General features: G+C 43.5%; 1 protein-coding gene across 3 annotated transcripts in view; it reads right to left on the minus strand.

Annotated features, from left to right (window-relative positions):
• Positions 1-23,911, minus strand: part of SIK3 (SIK family kinase 3) — a gene marked incomplete at both ends in the record, with an annotated part of 214,797 nt that overhangs the window by 13,128 nt on the left and 177,758 nt on the right. Inside the window, 13 exons of one of the 3 annotated variants that reach the window (XM_084248676.1) lie at positions 491-600; positions 1,042-1,127; positions 1,400-1,525; positions 2,252-2,402; positions 6,186-6,329; positions 8,506-8,576; positions 11,558-11,713; positions 11,984-12,137; positions 13,475-13,584; positions 13,738-13,815; positions 14,172-14,315; positions 14,546-14,656; positions 15,212-15,330. In XM_084248676.1, the coding sequence (XP_084104802.1) occupies positions 491-600; positions 1,042-1,127; positions 1,400-1,525; positions 2,252-2,402; positions 6,186-6,329; positions 8,506-8,576; positions 11,558-11,713; positions 11,984-12,137; positions 13,475-13,584; positions 13,738-13,815; positions 14,172-14,315; positions 14,546-14,656; positions 15,212-15,330 (1,560 nt within the window). The remainder of the gene's footprint in view (positions 1-490; positions 601-1,041; positions 1,128-1,399; positions 1,526-2,251; positions 2,403-6,185; positions 6,330-8,505; positions 8,577-11,557; positions 11,714-11,983; positions 12,138-13,474; positions 13,585-13,737; positions 13,816-14,171; positions 14,316-14,545; positions 14,657-15,211; positions 15,331-23,911) is intronic. The other 2 variants (XM_084248678.1, XM_084248677.1) reach the window with 2 other exon arrangements.

Here is a 23,911-nt window from a genome sequence, read left to right on the forward strand (position 1 = left end):
CTGAAGACCCATACCCATGAGGATAGACTCATCTTCACCTCCACCTATACACCCACACGGATCCTACAAGCACAATGGAAAACCAGACAGGGGCATGACAATAAGGAAGATTCTGCTAGTCACTCTTCATGTGGTAGGGTTGGAGGGAGTTTTATTTAAAATATTAATAATAGTTAACCTTTACTGAGAACTATTTTGTACCAGGGACTGTTCCAAGTGCTTGACGTATATTCATTCATTAAATACTATTATTATCCCTATTTTACACCTGAGAAAGCTGAGGTACAAAGAGTTTAAGCAACTTACCTAAGGTTTTACAGTTAAGAAGTTGGTAGAACTAGGTCTCAAACTGAGGCACTCTGGCTCAAGAGTCTACTCCTTAAATATTTTGCCACTTTTGCTTTTTAAATCAATGGCTCATGGCGCTTGAGTCTCAGGCTCATTTTGTCCATGCGGCATGCCACGGCCTGTTCTAAACCGCTCCACTCACCATGAGGCTGGATCACGGCACTGTTCATGGGGGGAGGACTATTACTGGGCTGTCTGAAGAGATGGTTGTTGGGGTGGTTGGGGGGTGGGCTTGAAGGCTGAATCCTTAACCTTAAAAAACAACAAAACCAGATAAATAAATTTCCTGAGGTGACAGTATAATAACCTTGAAGTTATTTTCAGCCATACAATCTACACAGCCAGAAACTATTCTGCTCCTCCAGGCTACAAAAGCATACATAAGCCACCCACCACTGTCTACTTAACACTAGCCACATGCTATTTTACAAGCCTTCCCAAAGAGGCAGAGGTCATTGTGAGCCTGTAACCGCCTTGTGAGGAAGAGGTCAGATTACTTTATTCATGGGGCTAAGAAAATGAAGTGGCACCAGAAGTCAGGATTTTAGGGAGGCTGCTCAGATTTACATTGATTCCTCTGCTTTTCAAATAGGTCCTTCCAAGATGAATGCTAAAGTCAGTCAATATCTCCCATATGAGTCAGGCCAAGTCACACAGACAATGGCTTAGGCACGAAACAAAATGATTCATTACCTCTGGAGCTGGTGGGTGAGGAGGGCCGGCTGGTTTTCACATGCAGCCTGAAGAGGTGGAGAAGGCTGAGGAGGACAGATAGAATCCTAAGACATATGGGGGGAAAGGAAAAAAAATAAAACCAATTGTGAGCTTAATGATTAGTCAGAGCTAGTCTCAGGAAGGGAGAAACAGAAAGTACTATCTGTGACTGCGATTATGCTCTCCTTCTTCAAAAGGTTTGATTACCTTTATTGAAACATGTCAGCCATAAACATAACTCCACTTTGCCCAGTGGGATCACCTCCAAAACTCACAGGCAAGTCAGCCTGAAAGCAAACTCCAAACCAGTTGGAGAAAGCAAAGAGTGAAGGCCTACTTGAATTTGTTGCTGGAGAATTTGATGGTGCTGCTCCTGCTGGTATAACATATGTTGCTGCTGGGTCTTCTCCAGGGTTCTCTCATCAATCTGCCCCCCGTACATCTTCTGCAGCTGCTCGCACTCCTGAAGGGAAAGCAGTTCATACAGATGGGGTGCAGCTCCATGACGCCCCATGCAGTGATGTCAGCAGATGCAGATCTGCCCCCAGGTCTCATGGGCAGAAAGAGCCACAAGAGAAGAACAGTGTCCTTGAGGAGGGACTAACCCGTTTATATAGGTATTTGTGTACTAAGTGCTGTTTTGTGTGAACGGCTGGAAAACACCGAGGAAGTGGCCAGTGCGAAATCTGTGTATAAACATGCCAACTGCAGCTTGGTCATAAGGCAGGCAAGAGGAAACAGGCCTGTTACAGAAGTCTGGAAGTACGACTTCCTTCCCCTGGGACCACCATTCCACACCAACTGGAGACTAGGCCAGGTAGGAACAATTGTAGGGCAAGCTCCAACAAGACCCAGCATCCATAAACTAAGAGCAGGATGCCAGAATTACTTAAAGCATCTTCCCCAATGTTTCCCACTGAAACCCAAGCTCAGAAACTGCTCTCTAATGAACTGTAGAGACAGATGGAAGATTTAGTCCTGCCAGGGGTAAGCAAGTCTGATCCGGGGGAGGGGGGGGTGCTGGACATCACAAGAAGAAAGCAAAGAGTGTTAGAAAGTTGGACCTATAGAAAGTGAATCTAAAAACCTGCAGTGCTGCTGACATGAGTGGGTTCAAGTTTAACACTCCTGCAAAACTGGTCTGGGTTACCCATGCTTCTCCATAGATGTCTGCCATCTCTTTCATTACCTGCTGCAACTGTTTGATGCTGCTGTTGTTGCCCATTTTTTCCAGGTGAGCTTTGAAGGCCTGGATGCTTGCAGCCCCATCTGAGAACCGGCGCACAGGGGAGAAACGCTCCGTAGGGAGGTGCAGGGTGTTGGAGTCCTTGTAGGTAGAGCTGAATACATGGGAAGAGAAGGTTAGGGACTAGGACTCAGGGGTTCTGACCAAATCACCCAGGGACTGCAGTTCCAGATGAACACACAGATGGCTGGCTGCACGTGGGAGCCTGCATGATAGGCCATTTCCATGCCATCTCCAGAGGAGGGTCACTGCCCTAGCCTGCTCCCCTTCAGAGGGCTCCAGGTGCACATTTTCCATTTCCACTTACCTTCAAGTTGGCTTGATTTCCAAGCCCGGTAAAGTCCTGGGGTCAAATACAGAGAGTGCTTACAAATATACTAGTCAGAGAGAAGAGCTTCTTAATATCCCTTAGGCCCGAGCTGTACAGGAGCTCTGGCTTTCACAATCATGCCCCTATCTAGTGACTTTAGATACCTCAAATTCACATACCAAGTTTTCCCTGAGAGGTAATCTCCGTACAACTAGAGGGAACCTACAGCGTGCTTTGTGGTCAGAGGTCCGGGCCCAGAGCACATAGGTGCTGTGCTAGAAAATGGAGCGTGCAATTGTAAATGGGGGGAAAAGGGTATTTCTGATCCCAAGATGGAGACAGCACGTTCTTAAGGAAGGTGAGCCTCCAGATCCTGCACATACCTGGTCAACACAAAATACCTACTGTGAAGATTAACTTCTCAGAGCAGCCGCACCCACCCAGCCTCCTAATGAAAGAGAAATCATGTGGATTGCTTTCAAAATCCCCGTGGCTCAATGAGAACACAGCCAGTATCTTACAGAAAGAGAGAACAAGCTCTTGATAAGGAATGCCTAAGACAGCATCGGGGCTAGAAGCTAACACCTATACTTGTTACCTAATCAGAAAGAGATGTTGATGGTTGAGGTAAGCAGATAAAAGACTGCCAAGGCAGCATTCCAGCAGCTGATGGAAAGGATCAGGGTTTCATGTCCAGGCAGAGATGACATTACACTTAACTATGGGTGAAATGATGAACCACCTTGCCAGTTACTTATTCTAGACTGAAGCAGAACCGAGGCTAAGGAAGCAGGTTAACAAGCGAGTTCAAATACCCTGCAGACAGGGAGGGCTGAGGAGGGCTGATGATGGTGCAGGGTGGCAAGAATTCGGGCAGCAGAAGGAGGCCCTTTCCCCTTTGTTTTCATCTGAGGACATCTGCTCACTCTACCTGAAGCTTGACATGGCAGGGAGTGGGCTAATGGAATGAGCATGAACACAGACTGGTTTGAACAGCACAAAAGACAAATGATTTTGGCAGACACTCTCCAGAAACAGTGATCAGAAGAGCTGCTCTTGAGAGCATTTCCTCCATCCTTTTTAGCTTTGTTTCTACTTCAGGTGTTTGAGTTAAAGTAAGAAAATATATTTCCTCCTGAAATTTGATTCTTACACATTTGAGTGTTTTCTCATAATGGACACATTTCTGATTGACTCGGCCGTGTTCTTCAGACAGTTCATACAGTCTACCTGTGCAACACCCATTCTCACCCATCAGAGTAATACTCCCAGGTCCAGGTATTTCACGAGTTTTCCAGAAGCTCAGGATGTGAACAGACTGACACCCAGGTCAGTCCAGCACCATAACTTCAGAGGAACAGTTCTGATGTAGCTGCTTATTTCTGGAAGCACTGATATTGTCAATTATGTTTTATTTTTTTTTAGCAATCACATTCAAACTCAGCACAGCCTCCTGTTAGGCCAATATTCCCACTATGTCTTCAAACGGATTTGGTTCCCCGCTTAGATAAAACTCATCTTATGTTAGGTTTTTTTTTTTTTTTTTGTAAATTACACTTTTAAAAAACAAATTTAACTTAAATTACACAGTTCCAGGATTGAAAAGGAGATCAAACCCCTTGTGTTTCCATGTTGGGCTTCCTCTATTATACCCAAAAAGAATATTTTTACATATTTATATATACACACACACATACACACACACACACTATTTCTGAATCATTTCCTTAAAAATGGAAAGAAATTCAATAATCTATTCAGGCCACCCATTTTCAGTCTTTTATGGTCCTGGAAAATGTTTCTTTTCCCCTGAAGACTAACTTCAGTCTCTATGTTGCCATATTTTTACAGTAATCCAATCAACATCAAAACATGCTGAGTTTGCATAAATGCCCCACCAATCCCAACCTGCCACTCAATAAGCACTCATTCCAATCCAAACTGGCTTGACCACAGAAAACCTTTAAACACTCTACAAAGAGTGTTCACATGAAAACAGACAGCAGACAGATTTCCAGCAGGCAAGGCCTTGACGATGACTGCAGGCAGGGTAGAAACCACACAAACAGAGCCGTGGGCCAATGTGGTCTTCCCTTAGTGACAAATGTAAACAGGATGCAGGGTCTGTGATAAAGGCTGGCTGTGGAGATGTGCTGATCTTCAAGTTACCCTGACAAGCATCTCCCAGGGAACACTTCAAATCATACAGGGACACCAAAAGACTTCAGCTAAGCAGCAAACCCTGACAAGGGCTGAAAAATTAAATGTCATACTATGGAGAAGGGGCAGATAGAAACAAGGAGAAATTAAGTAATAGAGGGTCTATTAGGTAACAGTGGAGTACTCAGAGTTATTGAGAAATCAAAGAAAGTTTATGGGGGTTAAAGCTAGCTCTCCAATCATGACTCAAAGTACCCTCTGATGTAGCACCCTAACAGTGGAGGTAGGTCCTGAGAGATTTTCCTTAGAAAAACATTGTCTTCCTGTGCCATCTGAGTCTCATAGGAGACTTTTGCTCCTCTTAGCAGATCGTTTTTACTAGGTTATTCACAGCCATTTATAAAAGCTTATCTGCCTTCTTTGAGAGTTCCAACGTGGCATTAATTATGTCTCATTCTGCTCAGAGTTCACCTGTCTCTGCTGATTACACTGATGCCCAGTGGGTAACTAACCACAATAAAAACAGTGTCAAGCTTGCCAGAGTGAGTTGGTTGAGAGAGTTAATAACAACACATTTATAAACTTAAATGTCCTTGGAATTCAACTGGTTTTGTTCTTCCAAGTAGGGCTGCTTTGCATCATGTTCCCAAAGAGATTGAAATAAAATAAGCTCTAACAATTGGTGGTGGCTTTGAAAGTGTGCCCCGTGAGCTGGGGGAGAGCTTCAGAATGGACATTGCTAAGATTTTTAGTCATCAAGGAAAGCACAGAAGATAACCATCTACTTAACCTAGCAAAGTGTCACTGCCCTCTACTTTCAGGCTTACATGGACTCAATTCTGTGAAATTTTCTTGGCTCGGAAGGCTAAGCTTGTTTTTATGTCTTCAAGAGAATGGATTACGAATGTAACAGAGACCCAGTAAAAGATTTGCTATCAGAATATTGCAAGAAGGACTTCTTAAGCACAGCATTCAAGAGGATGCAGCATCCCTGCTCTACCACTCTCAAAGGGATGTCTTCCTCCATATCCAAGTTCACTGGCGCACGGTGACATGATAAGAAATGCTCATTCTTTTGAAGGCGATGTGTTATTAAAGGTTATTAAAGGTCAAGTCTATTGATAAGGCCTTCTGAGAACTTTACCTCCTTTCAGGTTTCAAGTTCAACTTCATCCATGAGTCAACATCTAGAATAATGAGAATCAACTGCAGACAGCAAACATGTCTACAGGGTAGTGGGAATGAAGAATCTCTTACTGTGCACTGTTCAGTGCAAGGAGCTGAGAAGACGTAAGCTCAGGATGCTATTTAAAGCCTCAATGCTGGTCACCATCACTGGAAGACTAGCCAGAAAGGTGCCTGTCCGATGAGCCTCAAGGAGCTCACACAGCTCACGTGGCTACTCACCGATGCTGATCAGGTACCAGGTGAGGGGGCCAGACCCGGGAACGGAAAGGCTGCTGTCCTAGCTGCCGCTGTAGGTCCGGTGGGATCTCAGCTGTAGGGTTGGTCATGGCCAGTGTATGCCTTTTGGACCTATTTGCCAAGTACCTGCAACAAGCAGGAGCACATTTCATAGTAAAAAAGACAGACAGGAATATTCCTCAGCAAGAAGCACAGAAGTTAATCCAAAGCACTCTGAATGAAATAGTGCCAGAGCTCAAAAGGGACTCGATGGCAAACAGATCCCTGACTGGATGAAAGTGAAATATATCCAGCTGGCCAACAGAAGTTGGCTTACCATTGAGGTGGCTGACTTTTGGATCTAAGAGTAGCCATTGAAGAAAAGAGAGAAAGCAGAAGTAGCTCACAAAGAGGATCGATTTTCCTTACATTTCCTTCAACAGAGGAATTTACAGCCTACTTGATTTTATTCCTCTTTTCCCTTCTATTTTCTAAAATACAAGTCAGAGGAAATGAACCTGCAGGATTATCCCCAGAGATGAACCCTGGGAGATACTCAGAAGGGCTCCACATACATCTCTTGATCCCATTTGTGCCGCCATGTTTTGAGACTGTCCTCACTATAAGTCACATTAAACAGATCCTTCCATTTGGGGATAAGCGAGTTCCAAAAACACCCCCCAACCCCCTCTGTGCCCCAAGATTATAACCAATCATCAGAAGAAAAATAAATGTTGTCCCCAAGGAACCAACATTCATTAGAAGATGAAGAAATGAAACCACATGAAATGTCTAGAATTTCTTTCAGGTGGAAAGAAGGCAAGACAAGAAAACAAGTTTCAAAGGCTGAAGAGTTTGCAGGGTGATGATTTTGATTCTGAAGGTCTTTCAGATCTATCAGAGTCGACACTGTGAACAAGATATGGGTCCCCTTCCTCTGGGTGATGACTCCCTCTCCACAGCAGTTCTTCGTGGCCGTGAATAAAAGCAGCAGTGTTCCTTTTCATTACATCAAAATGGATGGTCCTTTTACCCTTCAAATGCGGGTGGAAGGAAGAAAGAAGGTAGAGCGGGAGGAAGAGTCCAAGACAATGAACATGATACCCTGCTGTCTAACTGAGGTAAGAAGACAGAGGTTTCCTCATTTCTCTTTTCTCCACAACACCAGCAGGGTGCATTTGCAACTTTATAAGACTCCGTTGTCAGCAAACTACGGACACAGCATCAAGAGGAAACAAAAAGTTACCCCGATTTTCTTCTGCTGGCTGTGCTGTGGAGGGGCCCACCCGCCTGCTAACACCCCTGTCTCTTTAATATGGGACCAGCTTCCTTTTGAACAGCAGCTCCCATAGAGAGCTGCCAGGGTAGGGACAAATGCTCTTGTTTCGTTCTTAACTACTTTGCCCATGGAAGCTAAACACATTTAATAGACTGTAATTAGCGGTATGTGAATTTGCCAAAAAGTAAGCCATTAGTGGTTTAATAGCCATTTGATAAAGACACCCAGTTTCCCCAAGAGCCCATGAAAACCATTTTATTTCAACTTCCCTCAAGGGAAAAACATATAATCTTGAAGAACACCTGTATTTCTGGGAAAATACATGCTGGATTCTGGTCAAACCCCCCACCCCAGAAAAAAAGAAAGACAACTCCCGAAGGGGGCATGCAGGAGCTGAGGACCACGGCTACCGGGACTGAGGTAAAGAGGACAGTACAGCATGCCTGCTGGCACGGGCGCATCCTGTGAGTGAGGCATCGCTCAACAAGGTTCTGCAAACAATGGATATTTGCATCTGTCCCTGGCCCGAATCCCATATTTCTTTTTCAATATCTCTTTGTTGGTACAAGGGGATGGAAGAAGCACACAGCAAACAGTACAAGAGGTATTCCTTCTCCTGGAAAGGAAGCGTCCATGCCAGAGGTCCATGGCCAGACTAGCTAGGATCACTGTCATCCCAAATCGCCAATTCCTTTTCAGTAAACAGTTCTTGGCAGGTAGGAGCAGGCTTTGTGCCTGGTGAACACTATCAGAGTTGCAATATGAAGGCAGGGGGCAAGGAAGGAAGGAGGGAGGAGAGAAAAAGTTCTTATGGTTATTGCTGTCACTTAGGGGACTTCCAATGGCGCTTACAGAAATGACATTTTCTGGGTAGTCTTCTGTTACTTCCATGTGGGGAGGAACATGCCATCTGGCTTGAGCAAAGAGACCACACAAATGTTGAAGCTGCACTGTACCACCTCCTTGGGCAGAGGTGACCTTTCGCTGGTTGCAGGGGGAGCCTGCCCAAGGACGTTCTGCAAGCACGGCCAGATGCCACATTACCTCTGCACAGCTTCCTGATCTGGCTCCCCATCCGAGCTCTCCTCGTCCACAGGGGTAACTGCTGGCACTGCCTGCAGAGAGACAGGAAGGAAAAGCTCAAGGTGGTGCTGCTTTTGTAATAACTCTAATTCCAGAAGCTAGACTTGGAGCAGAACTTGCTGTTCATTTTCCTATTTACAAAACTTGTCCAAGACCCCTTGGTTACACAGAACTTTATGTACTTTCTATTTTCATTTTCACCTTGTTCAGGATATTTTAATTTGGATTTCTTGCTCTGATTCATCTTTATTCAGTCATGCAGACATCCAACAAAGAGCTGAATGCCTACTATGTTCCAGGGTTAAATGTGACTTAACAGAGCTCTTGCCCTCATTTTGCAATCTAATAGAGGATACAGATAAGTAAACAGACAATTGCAGATAGCCAAGTCCTCTAACAGGAATGCCTGCGAGTTGAGGAAGGCATCCCAGAAGAGGTGATACCTAGCATGACACCTGAAGGATGAATAGGAGCTAATCAAGCAAAGAGGGAGAGGGATCATCACAAGCCCCTAGGATTTCAAGGCTAAGAGAAAAGAGAAGGCTGGCAGTTGTTGCAGGATCTGAAGAAATAGTAGCAGCTTATTTGCCTGGAATGTCTAGGAATTGACCTACTGCTCCATGTTAATGTTGTTTCCAGAGTTTAGAAGTCTTCGATTCCAAAAGAACACAATGGTTTTTATTAAGTACATTTCAGTACATGTAACTGTTATTGCGGTTCATTGCTTCAACACAGCTGCTACCCACCAATACACGTGAGCGAATGAGAATCGCCACAAGGCATCACTGTGACTCTCAAGAAAGGAGCGCGTGTGGCCCTGACAGTCACTTGCCTCCCGATGGCTCACAGAACTCTCACCCTGCCTCAGGCACCAGAGTAAAAACCGTACTTCAATTTTCACAAAAGGGCATTTTCTTCAAAGGATGATAATTATAAACAAAGAAAACTTTTGAACTAATGCCACCGTTTCACTGCTTCTCGGGCTTCCAGCTCTCTTGCTGCAGTTCTACGAGGCTGGACTGAACAGGGTCAGGCAGGAAGTGGCTATCGGTGAGGAGCAGAGGAACACTGTGGCCAGTCAGAAAGGCCTGAATACCACAGTAAGAAGTTTATTTTGGGGAAGGGCAGTGGTGAATCACTAAAGGATTTTAAGCAGGGACAAGATGTTACAAGATTCATATTTTAGAAAGCCAGCTTGTTTTAGTTGCAGTGTGAAAATGGCTGGTGGTGGAGATGAGGAGACAAGACAGGAAGCCAGTGAGGAGGCTGGCATTAATCTAGGCAAAGGGTGAGTGAAGGAAAGGGTGGTAGCGGTGGGGAGAAGTAAGGTATTTACTTCACAAGCACTGGATAATTGATTTGGTATGTGGGCTACGGGGGTGGGAAGAGTTAAAGACAAAATTCACAAGCCTAGCTTGTGTCACCCGGAGAATGACAGTGCCATTCACTGTCACCTGGGGGTGAAACAGCCTTCTTAATCAGGAGAAGTTCATTTTGGGACATGGTAAATTTAAATTGTGAGCACTAACTTTGCAGTAGGCACCCAGAAGTGGATAACTCAGAAGAGCAATCTGGGCAGGAGAATCAGATGGGAACTGAAATTTTGGGAGTGGACTAGATCATTCAAAGCATGTAAAACGGTATGGAAACAGGGCCCAAGATAAAACACTCGGTTTTACCAATTTCAAGAAACAAGCAGAAGGGGAATCTGAAAAGGAGAGGCAGGAGGAAAACAAGGAGAATGTGGGCTCACAGAAGCCAAAAGGAGACAATATTTCAAGCAGAAAAAATAGTCAACAGTGACTATACAGTTGTAAGGTTCAAAAAGATAAAGATTAAAAATGTTCACTGGATTCATCAACAAAAGCTTGTTAATGACCTTGGCAAAAGCAGTTACAGGACACAAAACAAGTCACTCCACCTTCCCTAGAAATACTCCCGATCCTTTATGGCTGACATCGATCTTGCCCTGAAAGCCTCCTCTGCCATCACAGTATTCACGCTGACACTTAACCACAAATGTTTTTTATTAGTCCACCTTTACGTCTGTTGATCTTGTCTCCCCATACCATAACCTCAGTGAGGCCAAGAACTATGAATATAATTCTTTCCTTTTCTCGACAGCATTGCAACTGAAAGCGTGGCCCCAGGGACCCATGCCAGTGCAGACTTTTGTTACCATTCTGTGACAAGTTAAATATAGAAACGGCAAATGAGCTTTCGTAGCAAGTTGACAATTTTGTCTGTTAAGTCAAATAAAAATTTAGTCTTGTATTTTGTATGTTTAAAATTTTCCACTTCTCTACTAATTCACTTTGACTTTATTGTGCAAAGGCATTAATCCTCGATAGACTGACGAGTGAAAGAAAGGTCCTCGGCTAGAGATATTATGAGCAGCACTACTCTAAACACCCAGTAAGTTCATGGATATAACCAGTACCCAACCTTATGGTACGATGAGACTGACTGAATGAATGAATGAAAATACCTATGACGGGAAATAAACAGACCCCTGGGGAAGAAAAGAATCTCTGACTATGACCAGGTGACTAGGTTAGAGCTTGTGAAAGCCAAATAACCAAGGGATCCAGGTTGTATCCAAATGTGGATAATGCTGATCAAAGGAAAGAGGATTAGGGAGAAGGCAATTTTGGAAACCAGTCTGACATAGCTATTAGTTACAGAGAAAGCTATCAGATTCCATGCCCTCTGTCAGGAGAAGGCAGTGAGCTAGGCCCTGCCGCCTGAGTCCAGGCTAGCTGGACTGCAGCTGTACCTAACTGGGGCATCTAAACTGGCCCCCGAAGAGGAGGCTGTCCAAGAGCAGGCTGCAGTGTAGAAATAATTTGGTTAAGTAAAGAGGGTAGCCAAAAATGAAGTCTGGAAAATTCTACAACCTTTAAGAAAATGGGAAACATTGAGCATCGTAAATTTAGACAAAGGAAATTCAGATGTTTACGTTGGAGGCCCTGGAGCCCCTAGGCCCACAACCTCCTTAGCCAAAGCTACTTACTGGTGTCATGGTGACAAGTGGGGAGGGTCCCCGTGGGCGCTTCAACAGCTGTTGGGCATGTAGCTGGATGTTGGCTCCTCCATCTGATGCCCTCCGGCCGAGGGGGCCCATTCCATTCAGCAGCTGTAGGGTGGGCGGCTGTAATAGGGACTGCTCCTATTGGGCGTGGAGTGGGAAAGAGAGAGGTGAGATGGGTGGGTGGGAGAAGGAGCAGAGAAAACAGCAGTTTTCTACTAGTCTGCTGAAATGAAGGAATCCTTTGATTACGACATAGACTAGAGAAATCTTCCCTCCTCCCAAGCTGCTTTGTAAGAGAAATCAAGAAAAGGAGACCCTAAAATCCTGCGGAAGGTCACCCAAAGTCCATCAAAGGAAAGGAAGCTCAAATGTGTTTTCTGGGACAAGCCCTCTCCCATATGCAGGTACCTTGTACTCAAGCTGCCCAGTTGGCTGCAAATTTTGCATGGGCAACAGGTTGTGCATGAAGTTCATATTCGGGGCAACCTGCAGGAATGGAGCCTGTGGGTTGACGCCAGGAAAGCCAGGTAGGAGCTTCTGCAGGTCTTCCATAACTTCCGTGCTGACAGAAAACAGGGTAACAGAGAAGTTTGGTTAGTAGTCTCACTCAAAAGTGCTTATAAGTCCAAATTGACAAAACTGTTAAATTCAGTACAATTTTTTATTTTATCTTTTACTTTCCTCCTCAGTTTGTAATTCTAAGATGGGAAGGCAATTAGAAACCTAGTGTGTGGAATCTGGCTCTCTGCCATATTACTCGTCATGCCTGGGCATTGCTGTTTTGCACTGACCACTCATGAAAAACCAAGAGCTCTGGGACAAGAGGAAATATTGGCTCCAGGCCAGTTCAGGTTTTCAAAGCCTGGAGGTAAACAGCAAGCTTCTGGAGGACACAGGCCATCCAGTAAAACAATGGTTGCCCAAAGTAGCAACTGATTCACCAGGGAAAGAATGCAATTACTCCTGTCAGTGCTAAGGGGACAGATAAGTGTGGATGCACAGGGCTGTCAAGCCCTGACAGCAGGATTCACAGCATACTTTAAAATAAGAGATCCTTCCACTAACAGAGAGACATAGGACTCCACCCCTTTGCAGCTGACACAATCTTTGGAGCCAGAATGTTCTCTAGTGCCTGTTTGATCATAGGCTGAGAGCAAGAAATATAAAGCAAGCAAATCAGCAGGCATGGGAGGTTTTTTTGGAGATCACTCAGAAAAAGGAGGTATTTATAAGAAACTATTTGCCCCTAATTGAACTCTCAGGAGAACTCTTGCCACAAACTTTTCTTCCCTACTCAGCAAATATCTAGAAAAGAGGCAAGGCTATTTTTAATGTTGAGAGTCTTCAAATGTAGAACAAAAATGGGGAGAGCTGGCTTTCAGCACATTTCCCCAGTGTGAGGTCACTATACTGACAACTGGTGAAACTGGTACTTATTTGGTGTGTTTTTTGACTCTTGTTCACTTAATTTTTAACATATATAAATTATACCATATTTATCCTCACTTCTTAGATGAGTCTTGTTCTAGAACATGCAGCAAACAATATCCCTAAAAGCTGACAAAAATCAATGAATTTTAGAGATGCTCGTCTGTGACTCTGAACAGAACACCTTCATCTTTGTAGACAAAGATGCTAGCATATTCTCCAGCAAAGTATTATGATGAATTGGCAGGTGATGGCTCTCAATCCACTAACCATGAGGCATAATTTTATAGTTCTTTAGTCAAATGGAGTCTGATCTACCAGGGACCCTTAATGAGGTTAAAAGCATGTCTCAGTCACTGGAATAGATATCTTCTGGGGGATCCAATGCAGAAGGAAAGATGCACCATGGCAGGAACTCAGTCGGGGAATTCTTTGCCCTGCTGTTGATCAGGGCGGCAGGCAAATACTCACCGTGGGTCAGCCACACCCACTGTGTGCCTCCTCATTGACAAATAGCGGACCAGTGCTTCAGGGGAAGGTTCTTCACCCTCATCACTGTCCAAGTTCACGGTCCCATCCGGCTGAGGTGGAGGGAAACAACAAAATTGGAAATAAGAAGTAGAAAAAAGAAAGAACGAATGAAAGAAATAAGTAGAAATCTTGTAAGGAAAGGCAGCATGGCCATGGGGAAGGAAGTGGTTTCGGCTGAGGACTACCAGAGGGTGGCCACTTACCTCCACAATTTGGTTCTCCGGGTTGATCAGCTGCACCTGGGGAACGCTGATGTTCATGGTGGCACCAGCCTGCTCCGCCTGGAAAGGAACACATGCATATACATCATGGAAGGAAATAATGACAGGCTTTCAAAGCAGTCTTGATTACTAGAGTCTACATATCTATGTCTACAGAGTCTTTCTCAATGACTATCTATTTCTTAAGAGAAAACAAAAAGCAAGCAACTATTGTTGCCCATCCCGAGTAGGAAGACCCTTCCATATTTTCTGTCCAAGAACAGTTCAGATCTTTGCTTGACCTCTGACAAGGGAGAGATGGTGGGAAGGGGAGAGGTGAGGAAAAGCAGGGAACTCTCATATAGGAAGCGATGGGTCTCCTTCCTGCCCTGCCCCCCCCCCCCCCGTTACTTATCCTGAATCAGGTCACTGCCCACCTGGATATTAACCGGTGCTTGAAAGGCCATGGTTCGGGGCATGCTAGGAGGTACTCCGACGCGCAGGGTTTTATGTCTCTTGTGTCGATCACACAGCAGGCTGTAGATTGCACTATAGTGATCATAGGCATCTGATCTTAATGACTACCAAGAGAGAAGGAAAAAGAATAAAAAAGGGTTGAGCAGCATGTCCAGGACCAAAACCCTGTCAACAGTAACATCAGCAGACCAACACCTTCTTTCCAAGGCCCACAGAGGACAGAAGAACAGGAGGAAAACAAAAAGACCAAGTTCCCAGGAAGGCAAAAAGGTGGAGAAAGTAGAACAAGGGAGACTGTGCCATCTCACTTTGCTCTCCACGCCTCTGGAGATACCTGTAGTGTCCGCTCTTTGTCCAATCCCATGTCCTCCATGGCCAAGAGGACATCCTCATTCAGGGGGTCCATCTGCCTTTCTTCCTTGCGTTGCTGGCATTCAGCTATTAACTGTAACATTAAAATGGCAAATTATCAACCCCGCAGTTAACCACGTCCTGTTCATGGCACATGTGCCATGATCAAGCTTGTCTATGCCCTCTAGCTTTGGATATTTTTGGCTTCAGACAAAGTCTAAACAAGACAGTCCTGGGTGCTCAGCTGTGAGTAAGCAAGATTCCCATTTTCCTGAGATCCTGGGGTACCTGGGATGGCCATAATGGCTTAAATAAAAGCATGCTATAGCAGCACTTGAGCTGAGAACACTGAGATGACAGGAAGGAGACATTCCCAAGGCGGGTGAGCTGCAGACCTGTGAACCAGACTCTCTCAAAAGTCAGGAAGGGACATCGATTTGGGGACAAGTATAGGAAACTGGTGTCACTTTTCTCTAACAACTCAGCTGGTTGTAAATTCCTTCTTGTTCGCTTCACTTGCTGTGTTAGTATTATACAAGTTTGCTCCTAGTGTCTGCCTTCTCAGGCTATGGCCTGATTACAATCTCATGCCAAGGAGAGTGCAGCAACTCTAAGAAGAGTTCCCTGAGGCACATGGTGCCTAGCTCACCCTGTCAAAGTTGGGATCAGTGTCCCCGAGCTTCATCCACTTGTGCTTGCAGATCTGTTCCATAGACAGGCGCTTATTCGGGTCTAACACCAGCATGTGGCGGATCAAGTGCTCACATTCTGCAAAAGACAAAGAGCCTGCCTTTAGTCTAGGAGCGGTGGGCACCAGCAAGGCTGAGCCACTGTGGGTAGGGCAAACAGGCTGATTTTTAAGCTCCGTGCTTCTAACGCTGTCTCTCTTGCTCTTTGATCCTAACCTGTGTCACTGCTTACTCTAAAGGGACTGGGCAAAGGCAGACAGAGGTAGAGAAAGGAGAAATTCAAATGTGGTGGTCTGATTAGTACTTTTACTAAATGTGACCAGAAAAATTCAGGGAATAACCCATGAATTTCATTTACTTATACTCTTATGCCTGTATATAATATTACATACACACTAACACGTGCAGATTAGGTGTCTAAAAGCAACCCTGCAAAACTCAGGGAATTTAAATTCCTGGTGTTCCAAGGTGAGGGCAAGAGAGGCACAGGAGGTCTCCCTATCACTCACTGGACTTTGCTAGGCTTCTTCATGATTTTCTCAATGCTGTTTGGATAGTCACACGTGCACACAAACTCAGTTCTGAGCTACAGAGAATCGATCAAGAGATGTTTTTTTCAGAGGGGTCATCCTATATATTGTATTGCAGAAAGAACAATGGATTCAAATTCAAGAAACCAATATTCTGATTTCACAAACACTCTAAGTCATCTCATTCGTAAATTGGGGGTGCTGATGATGACATGGGAGCAATACTTGTGAGGAAGGTGGTGATGACAATGATGATAAAAACAGCAGCAGTATGCACAAATACTCTTCAGATACCATTATCAGTCCCATTTATTAAAGAAGAAATAAATTCAAGAGCATTCTCAACATCACAAAGTAACAGCAGAGCCGGGCCTTGAGGCCTATGCTCCTGACAACCCTTTATAAAGGTCTCATTAAGTTCTGTTTGATCTGTTTTTCAAAATGAATTCAACCCTGCAATCTTATCATTTCTGCACCAAATGGCGAATGCCATTCTATACTACTGTCTTGAAAGAAATACTAAGAGTAATTAAGACAAATTACTCTTAATTTTTAAGAGTAATTTAAATAAATTTATTCTAAATTTAAAAGAAAATACAACCAAGTTCCACTGTTATTTTAGCAGGTACCACTTTGTTATTGCTTTATGATTAAAAATACTTAAATGTGGTGTGGATCCTGAAGCCCAACGTTCGACATCCCTATAAAATACTATAAATGCCATGTATAACATTAAATTTTAATTAAAATTATATTTCCGGAGTAGCAAGGCTAGACCCCACACAAGTATACCATTTGTATAGATTATAAACATTATCAACACATACCTATAGGGTCTATAATTGCTTAAGCGAAGAAACCATTTCTCAGTTTACAAAGTTACTAAAGCTAAGACTCCCCTTTAGCGAGAAGGCCTAGGTCTGAATACAAAATGGTGAAATCGCTGTAAAGACCTCTAGATGGCACTCTTCTGTTTTCTTTTGGTTTCCACACAACATTTAGGGCATAAAAGTCCTCTATCAGCTGACCAAGGCCAAATGACATTCAGTCACAGGCATGCTTTAAAACAGGGATTTTAAAAGACATTTTCCTTAAAAACAACAACAAAGTCAGTCCTGCCTTGATAAATCCTGATTAGAAGACATCGAGTTTAATTTCAGGATCTTGAAATCTTAGTTCAGTCATCCTTAACCATCCCTTGGTCTCAGATGTCTTGAAAAACCTCCAGAAAAATGTGAATAAGAACTTATACACAAAAAATTGTATATAATTTTAGAATCTTCTCTAAGAGTCCAAAAAGCATGCCACAGATTCCCTAGACTGTCTACAGGCCCCAGGTTAAAAACTTCTGGGTGCAGTGGCAAAGCCTAAAGACAAGAGCTTTCATCATCTTGGATGCCCTGTACAACATCCAGCATGCCAAGGAAGGGAAATTTAACACCTTTCATATGTTGCACAGATGGTAAAATATGACAAAATGCAGAAAGCCTGAGTATTATCAACTCTTAACTTCCTAAGTGTCACAGGGCGTGTGAAATCATGTTCTAGATTTGAAAGCACCAGTCTACATAAAATATGGGAAGAGGGAGAAAGCAAGGAAATAAATGGTCTCAAGCCTGTAAGATAATCAAGCACTGGACAGTCAATTAAAATGAGCGCAAAGATGGGACCTCAGATAAAGGGGTACAAACTCCGACTTTTCCAGACGGCAAAACTTAATTTTTAGACATTCCATGTGAATCTCTAACCATGTGACCCCCTCGCTTGTTCCCTCCCAAAGGCAGAGCCTTTGATACGGAACGCAACGGAGGCACTGTGGGCCGTGCAGGAATATGCTGCTCTGCTTGTGTGTGCCAGAGCAGCAGCTCCCCTTCAGAGGCTCCTTTCATCTGCTCAGAGCAAGACGCCAAGAGGTCTCTGCAGTGAAATCACTTGGGCCGATGAAACCTGATACGCCAACAGAATGTTAAATAGAGGATGCACAGCTAAGGCCCTGCCCGCACTGACAGGCATTTGGATGACTGTGGAGGGAGCTGCTGTATGGGCAGGGTCCTAAAACAGGAATTAAGTTGAGACTGCAAGTGGGACTCCATCTAAAAAGGCCAGGTCTTTAACATCTTTTTTTGACTTCAATAACAGTGTTTGCAAGGAGGCTGGAAGTATTTAAATCAGGGAAGAGGAACTGGGGGTGGGGAGAGAAATAAAGGATGGGTTAGGGAAGTGAAAAATCAACTTCAAATTCTCCAAAGTTCATAGAAGCTCTGGTTCTGGTTTCCCAGAGAGAAGAAAAAATAGTTTCCTGACTAAAACTTTGAAGATATGCCACCTGAAGGCAGGTTAGCGGCAATGAGGCCTATTTATATTGGAGAAGAGACAGTGTAGGTAGGAAGGGCATGCTGGGTGTCCTTCAAGCATAGAAGTGTTTATATTAAGAAGGCAAAATGGATTTATCCTGTGCTGCTCCAGGGGGCTGAACTGGGTTGTTGGAAAAGTCATGATTTCTTTTTTCTGTTTTTCAAGCAAAAACACATCATGACTTTTCTGACAACCAACAAAATAATCAAGAAATGAAGAGTACAGTTTTCTAAATAATTATTAGAGCTGATTCATATTACTGCCTCGGGGCCCAAGGGATCTGAGGAGGGTCCCCCTCAGGAAGAGAGAGGGGACAGTCAGTCAGCAGGGCCACACTTGGAGCACAGCCAACTTTATCCATTTTATAGATGTGTGTGTTTAGGCTAAAATTTCACTTGAAAAAATTAAGTCCAGAAACAACTGGAAAGGATGATCCCGATGGTCCCCTTCAACTCTAAGGCCATGTAACTGGGAAGGGACTGGTTTGTCCTGTGCAATAGTGCACTTATTGTCACTAGAATGCTTCATCATAGGCCAGTACTTGAAATGTCACCAGGTGCGAGGACGATTGGGGGGGTCTGTGGGGGACAGAGACTATCTCCCTGAATCATGCAGCCCCAATACCTGTCCTCACATGGAAAAGGCCCTCAAGAATGCCAGCTGAGGGGCTCCCCTGGTGGTGCAGCAGTTGAGCGCTGGGCTGCAAAGCTGCCCTCAGCCACCAGCGAGGGTCCCACATGGTGCGACAGACCTCTCTGCCGCGCCTGCTGCTCCCCTTAGCAGTGTACTTCGTCAGTCTGCCTGTTCTGTACCCCACTCTGGCTCTGGTGAATTCTCTCACCCTCCCATGCTTCTGACTGTACCCAGTGCTTATACAAATAGAATGCCAGCTTCCAGAAAACACTGGATAGATGAGGGCTACAACCCATCCATCAACTTGGATAATTTGATTCTAAGAATCTACAGTAGAATAAGATCCTCTATGTTCCAGGTTTTAGAACTATCATTTTCTCTTTTCTTTGAAACAAATCTTTTATTTATTTATTTATACATACATACATACATACATATATACAAGCACTGGGTACAGTCAGAAGTGCAGGGGGGTGAGAGAATTCACCAGAGCGGGGAGCAGAGCAGGCAGAAGGACCGAGGTACACTGCTGAGGGGAACAGCAGGTGGCAGGAGAGGTCTGCGCGCCATGTGGGACCCTCCTCCAGTGGCCCGGTTGCAGCCTGGGATGGAACCGGTGCTGCAGAGGCTGCGGGCAGCTTTGCAACCCAGCGCTCAACTGCTGCGCCACTGGGGAGGCCCTGGAACTATCATTTTCATGAGGTACTATTTGGAGCAAAAGTCTGATCAAAAGATTTCCAAGGCTTCCCCATGCTTTACAGCTCTTGGTCTCAAACAGGAGTACTTACTGGATGATCATTTCTGAGGCTATACAGAATAAATTGTCAATCAGGCCACCACTTGAGGAGACATCTGTATGTGGGCATAGTCATAGCATCAAGGTAATGATACAACAAATGAAAACAATTCTTGGCAGATAAGTCCGCTCCACAGACCCTGTGCATTTGACTGCAAGTGTAAAAAGTAAATCTTTAGCATGTTGAAGGTGAGCATGAAAGAAGACACAGAGGAAAAAAAAACAAAACACACAACATAAGTCACAGGGAACAGGGGACTGTAAGATTGATAGAGCGATTCATTAAAAATATTATTTCATAGTCCACACTAACAATTATTGAGCACTTATATGCTAGGCAGAGTGGGAAACTCTTCACATTAATTTAAGCATTTTATTCATACACCAAGCCCTATTATTGCCATTTTACAGATAAAGAAATTAAAAATCAGAGAAGTTAAGAAAACTGATGAGATGATAAAAGGCAAAGCCAGCACACAAATCCTGGTCAATCTTCTTCCAACGGCAGAGATCTGAACCTATACAGTACCAAGTACTAAATTATTAGTGCTTTAAGCTAATAGCCAGGATATCTTTATAAAAACAAATCAAATCAATTTTACTACCCCTTCTGACAGAGCAAATATCATGTTTCATCAGGCTGGAGTCACCCATAAGCCAAGTGAACAAAGAATGGACTAGATAAATTCATGGTCGGAAGGTTATGAACCCACTGAAAATGTTTTGGGGGAGTGATAAATTGGATTAAGATGAACTGCAAAGGTAAGGACACACTAGTGAGATTTAAGTGCGTTACCGAAGAGGGAGCTGAGTCTATGTATTCTGTTAGCTGGGTAGTAAAGAAGACTGAATGGAGGGCTAGGAAAAAACAGGCTTCCCCAAACAAGGAATCACAGACAAGAAAAAGGGATAGGCAGAAATTTAGGGAACAGGAATATCAAAATCTTCAGGTTGATCCTATGACGGAGGGAATGACAACTGTCCCTTAAATCATTCACGTGATGCCAAAGTAGGGGACGTGGCAAAGCAATCGCTTGCAGCTCTGTGGGCAGAGGACTGGTCTGAAAGAAATTGAGTCACAGATTCTTTCTGACCACATAAAACTGCTTTGAGAGCTGGTGGAAACAGAAGACATCTGTGTGCCAGGAGGCATGGGAAGAATGCAAGGAAGCAGCAATAAACCAGGAAATAAATGCTGCTTTTAGGTGCTTGAAGAAGGGTTCCCATGAGTCTTCCCAGTCAATACTAAGTATGTTCAAAGGTAATTTCAAAGCACTGGGCCCAAGCGTTCTTTACTTTCAATAATTTAAACTAACTTCTTAGTAACATCAAATTCTCCAGAGGAATTCAAATTTCACTGAGGGCTCTATTTTTCTTAAATCTCAAAATCCAGATAGGGAGCAAAAATAAATTGGCTAATAAATCTGAGACATGTTTCCCTGAAAAATACCTTTATACATTTTTAAAAGTTAAATGATAATAAAGTCTCAGCTTTTCAGAACAAGGATACCACGTGTTATATGACCTGCTTCTGCTATCCAAGTATCAGTCTGGGAGAGAACTGAAACTATTGTTAAAAACAGAAAAAACAGACCCAAAATGGAGCTTATTTTGGGTCCCCATCCAGACTGCATACTTTACCTAATTGCAATTACAACCTCTCCCAAAAGTGTAATCTTAAATCTATCAATCTGGAGTCTCCTAATCAGCCCAGTGAGGTCATCTGCATGATAAGATCCGCCCACCTTCTGCCAGAGGGAAAGCGGAACTACCTGGAACAATCTTTTCTTTTGCTAATAACCCTTGTCTTATCCTCTATTTAAAAAAAAAGAAAAAGAAAAAAAAAACTTTTTTCTGTAAACCCTTGCTTGCAGCACTTTTCTACTTGCTAGATAGGATGCTATCCTATTCATGGATTGCTTAATAAAGCCAATTAGATCTCTAAATTTGTGAATTCTTAAACACTTTATTAGAGCAGACAAATTGTAAGACGGAGGAAGAGTTTGCAATGATGGATTCTGGATGGAGAAACATGGTTTTAAGAGCATGCCCTTACTTCCTATGGTGTGGACTTAGAAATGTTTGTGACTTAGAACAGTCTGCCTTTATCATAAAGAAAAACCATGCATAAGACATGCTAGTTTTCTTTTGCTGTTGTTATTTTGAAAAATTTAAAGCTATAATTAACATTTCACATATTGCTTCAGGTATACATGTTGTTTTTCTTAATGAGAAGAAAATAAAGTCCATCAGGACATCCTGTCACCATCAGGCTAGAATAAAGTGACCATCTTGCAATGTCAAGACCCCAAAGAAATCATATGAGCTTTTTTGACAAGACACCTTCTTTTGACAGGAAGCTGGCCCTTGCTCTCCTGTAAACAAAGCCCTAGAAATAACTAGGGTTGTTCTAAGGTGCCCATGGAAACCCTGTTATAGTAGGCTAAGGTCAAATCTATCTTACATAGTCACAAGTTAAAATGTAAACAAAGTATACAAATTATCTTGAAATAAGAGTTTGGATGTGTTAAGTAACATTCACACCGGACACGCTATCCAATAGATGCATTCAGAAATCGAATACATGATAAATGCAATAATACAAAGAAGTATTTTATTGCTGCTGCAGTGATATTTGGTTATACTTGATAATCTAGAACACTGGTGTCAGAGATTGGGAGACTTAATCTACAAATAAAATTTTGATATGTTACTGTCACAATAAACATTTCTAAATTGCAAGTTAAGCGACTTTATTTAAAGTAACAGTCAAAATCTCAGTTTCATACAACCAAAGAAAATATACAACTTTGGAATTAACTGTAATAGTGTTAGGGGGAAGTGATGTCCTGAGTTAATCCCATACAGGCTTTGTGGACTCCACCCCCACTCCAGACTAAAGCCATCAGGACTCTGGGAAAGACAAATCCCATCACCACCAAGGGAGGGTGGCTGGGACCTGAGGGTGGAGTTGGGCAGCCAGGTTGGATATAAAAAACCAAACACGTGGGCCTTGGGCTCTCTGGCTCGCAATCGCTCCCCTCCCGGCTTCACCGCTCCTGGCTGGCGGCCAGCTCTCAGAGCGCCATTTTGGGATTCCTGATCAGCGGATTGGGTAGGACGCATTTAAAACTTTGTCTCCCGCTTTTCTCCCAGAGCTGTACATTTCCTCATTTCCCCTTCCCTTGTAAATAAACCTTTTATTAACCTTTCACGTGTGCCTGCAGTAGAGCATTGATAAGTCCTTTTAAGCATGCGGGTGAGGACCCACAGTCAGGCACCCCGTTTTGTATCGGGGTTGCTCTACAACAATAGAATTTAATCTATAACACTATTGATTAAGATTTGGCTGATATAAACACTGAAAACAGTTCCTCTAACACAATGATGCGGAAGCAAAAAAAATGTTTTAGAATTTTTTTTTACCTTCTTTTGGAGGGAAGCAAAATGGGATCCCCAGCACTTAAATATTAATATTCCTAGGAGGATATCCCAACATCCAGAGCAGAGAAAAAGTGATGAATTCTTGTGTAAATACATATCCCAATATCATTGTTCCTTCAAAATATCAGAATATTTTGGAACAGACATAAAGTTTCTTATAACTAAATCCTATGAGATACTTTCGGTGACTACTTTCATACTAAATCCCATGAGATACTTTCAGTGACTGACTACGCTGGCCAAAGGGAGTGGCTCAGCACAATAAAGATGGAGCCAGTAAAAAAAGTTTCTATTAGGAATCAGTAAACTTAGGCTGAGATGCTGTTCTCTTGGGCTTTACCAGATCATCAACCTGAAATAGACTGAGGAGAAAACCTGTGTTTTCAAACAAATGCTTGACCCATATATCCTCATTTATTAGAAAAATAACACCTATTTCTTGAACTTTTTTTATTTTCAACAGCTTTTTAGGTGATTATGATACTACCAGAATTGAGATTCAGAAATTAGGGGATGCTTTCCTAAAACTGGGGGTGCCAAAATTTACCTCTAGCTCCAGCGTGGAAAGGACCCCAGCTTGCTACACTATTGTGCTAGAGACAGAACAATCTGCACTTCACACTCATTAAAAATTGTTGCTTAGGGCCTCCCCGGTGGCGCAGCAGTTGAGCGCTGGGCTGCAAAGCTGCCCGCAGCCTCTGCAGCGCCAGTTCAATCCCGGGACACCGGTGAGGGTCCCTCATGGCACGCAGACCTCTCCTGCTGCACCCGCTGCTCCCCTCAGCAGTGTACTTCGGTCCTTCTGTCTGTTCTGCTCCCCGCTCTGGTGAATTCTCTCATCCTCCCATGCTTCTGACTGTACCCAGTGCTTGTATAAATAAATAATCTTTAAAAAAAAAAAT

The sequence above is a fragment of the Talpa europaea genome (genome assembly GCF_964194135.1).
Source record: "Talpa europaea genome assembly, chromosome: 12".
Lineage (NCBI taxonomy): Eukaryota > Metazoa > Chordata > Mammalia > Eulipotyphla > Talpidae > Talpa > Talpa europaea.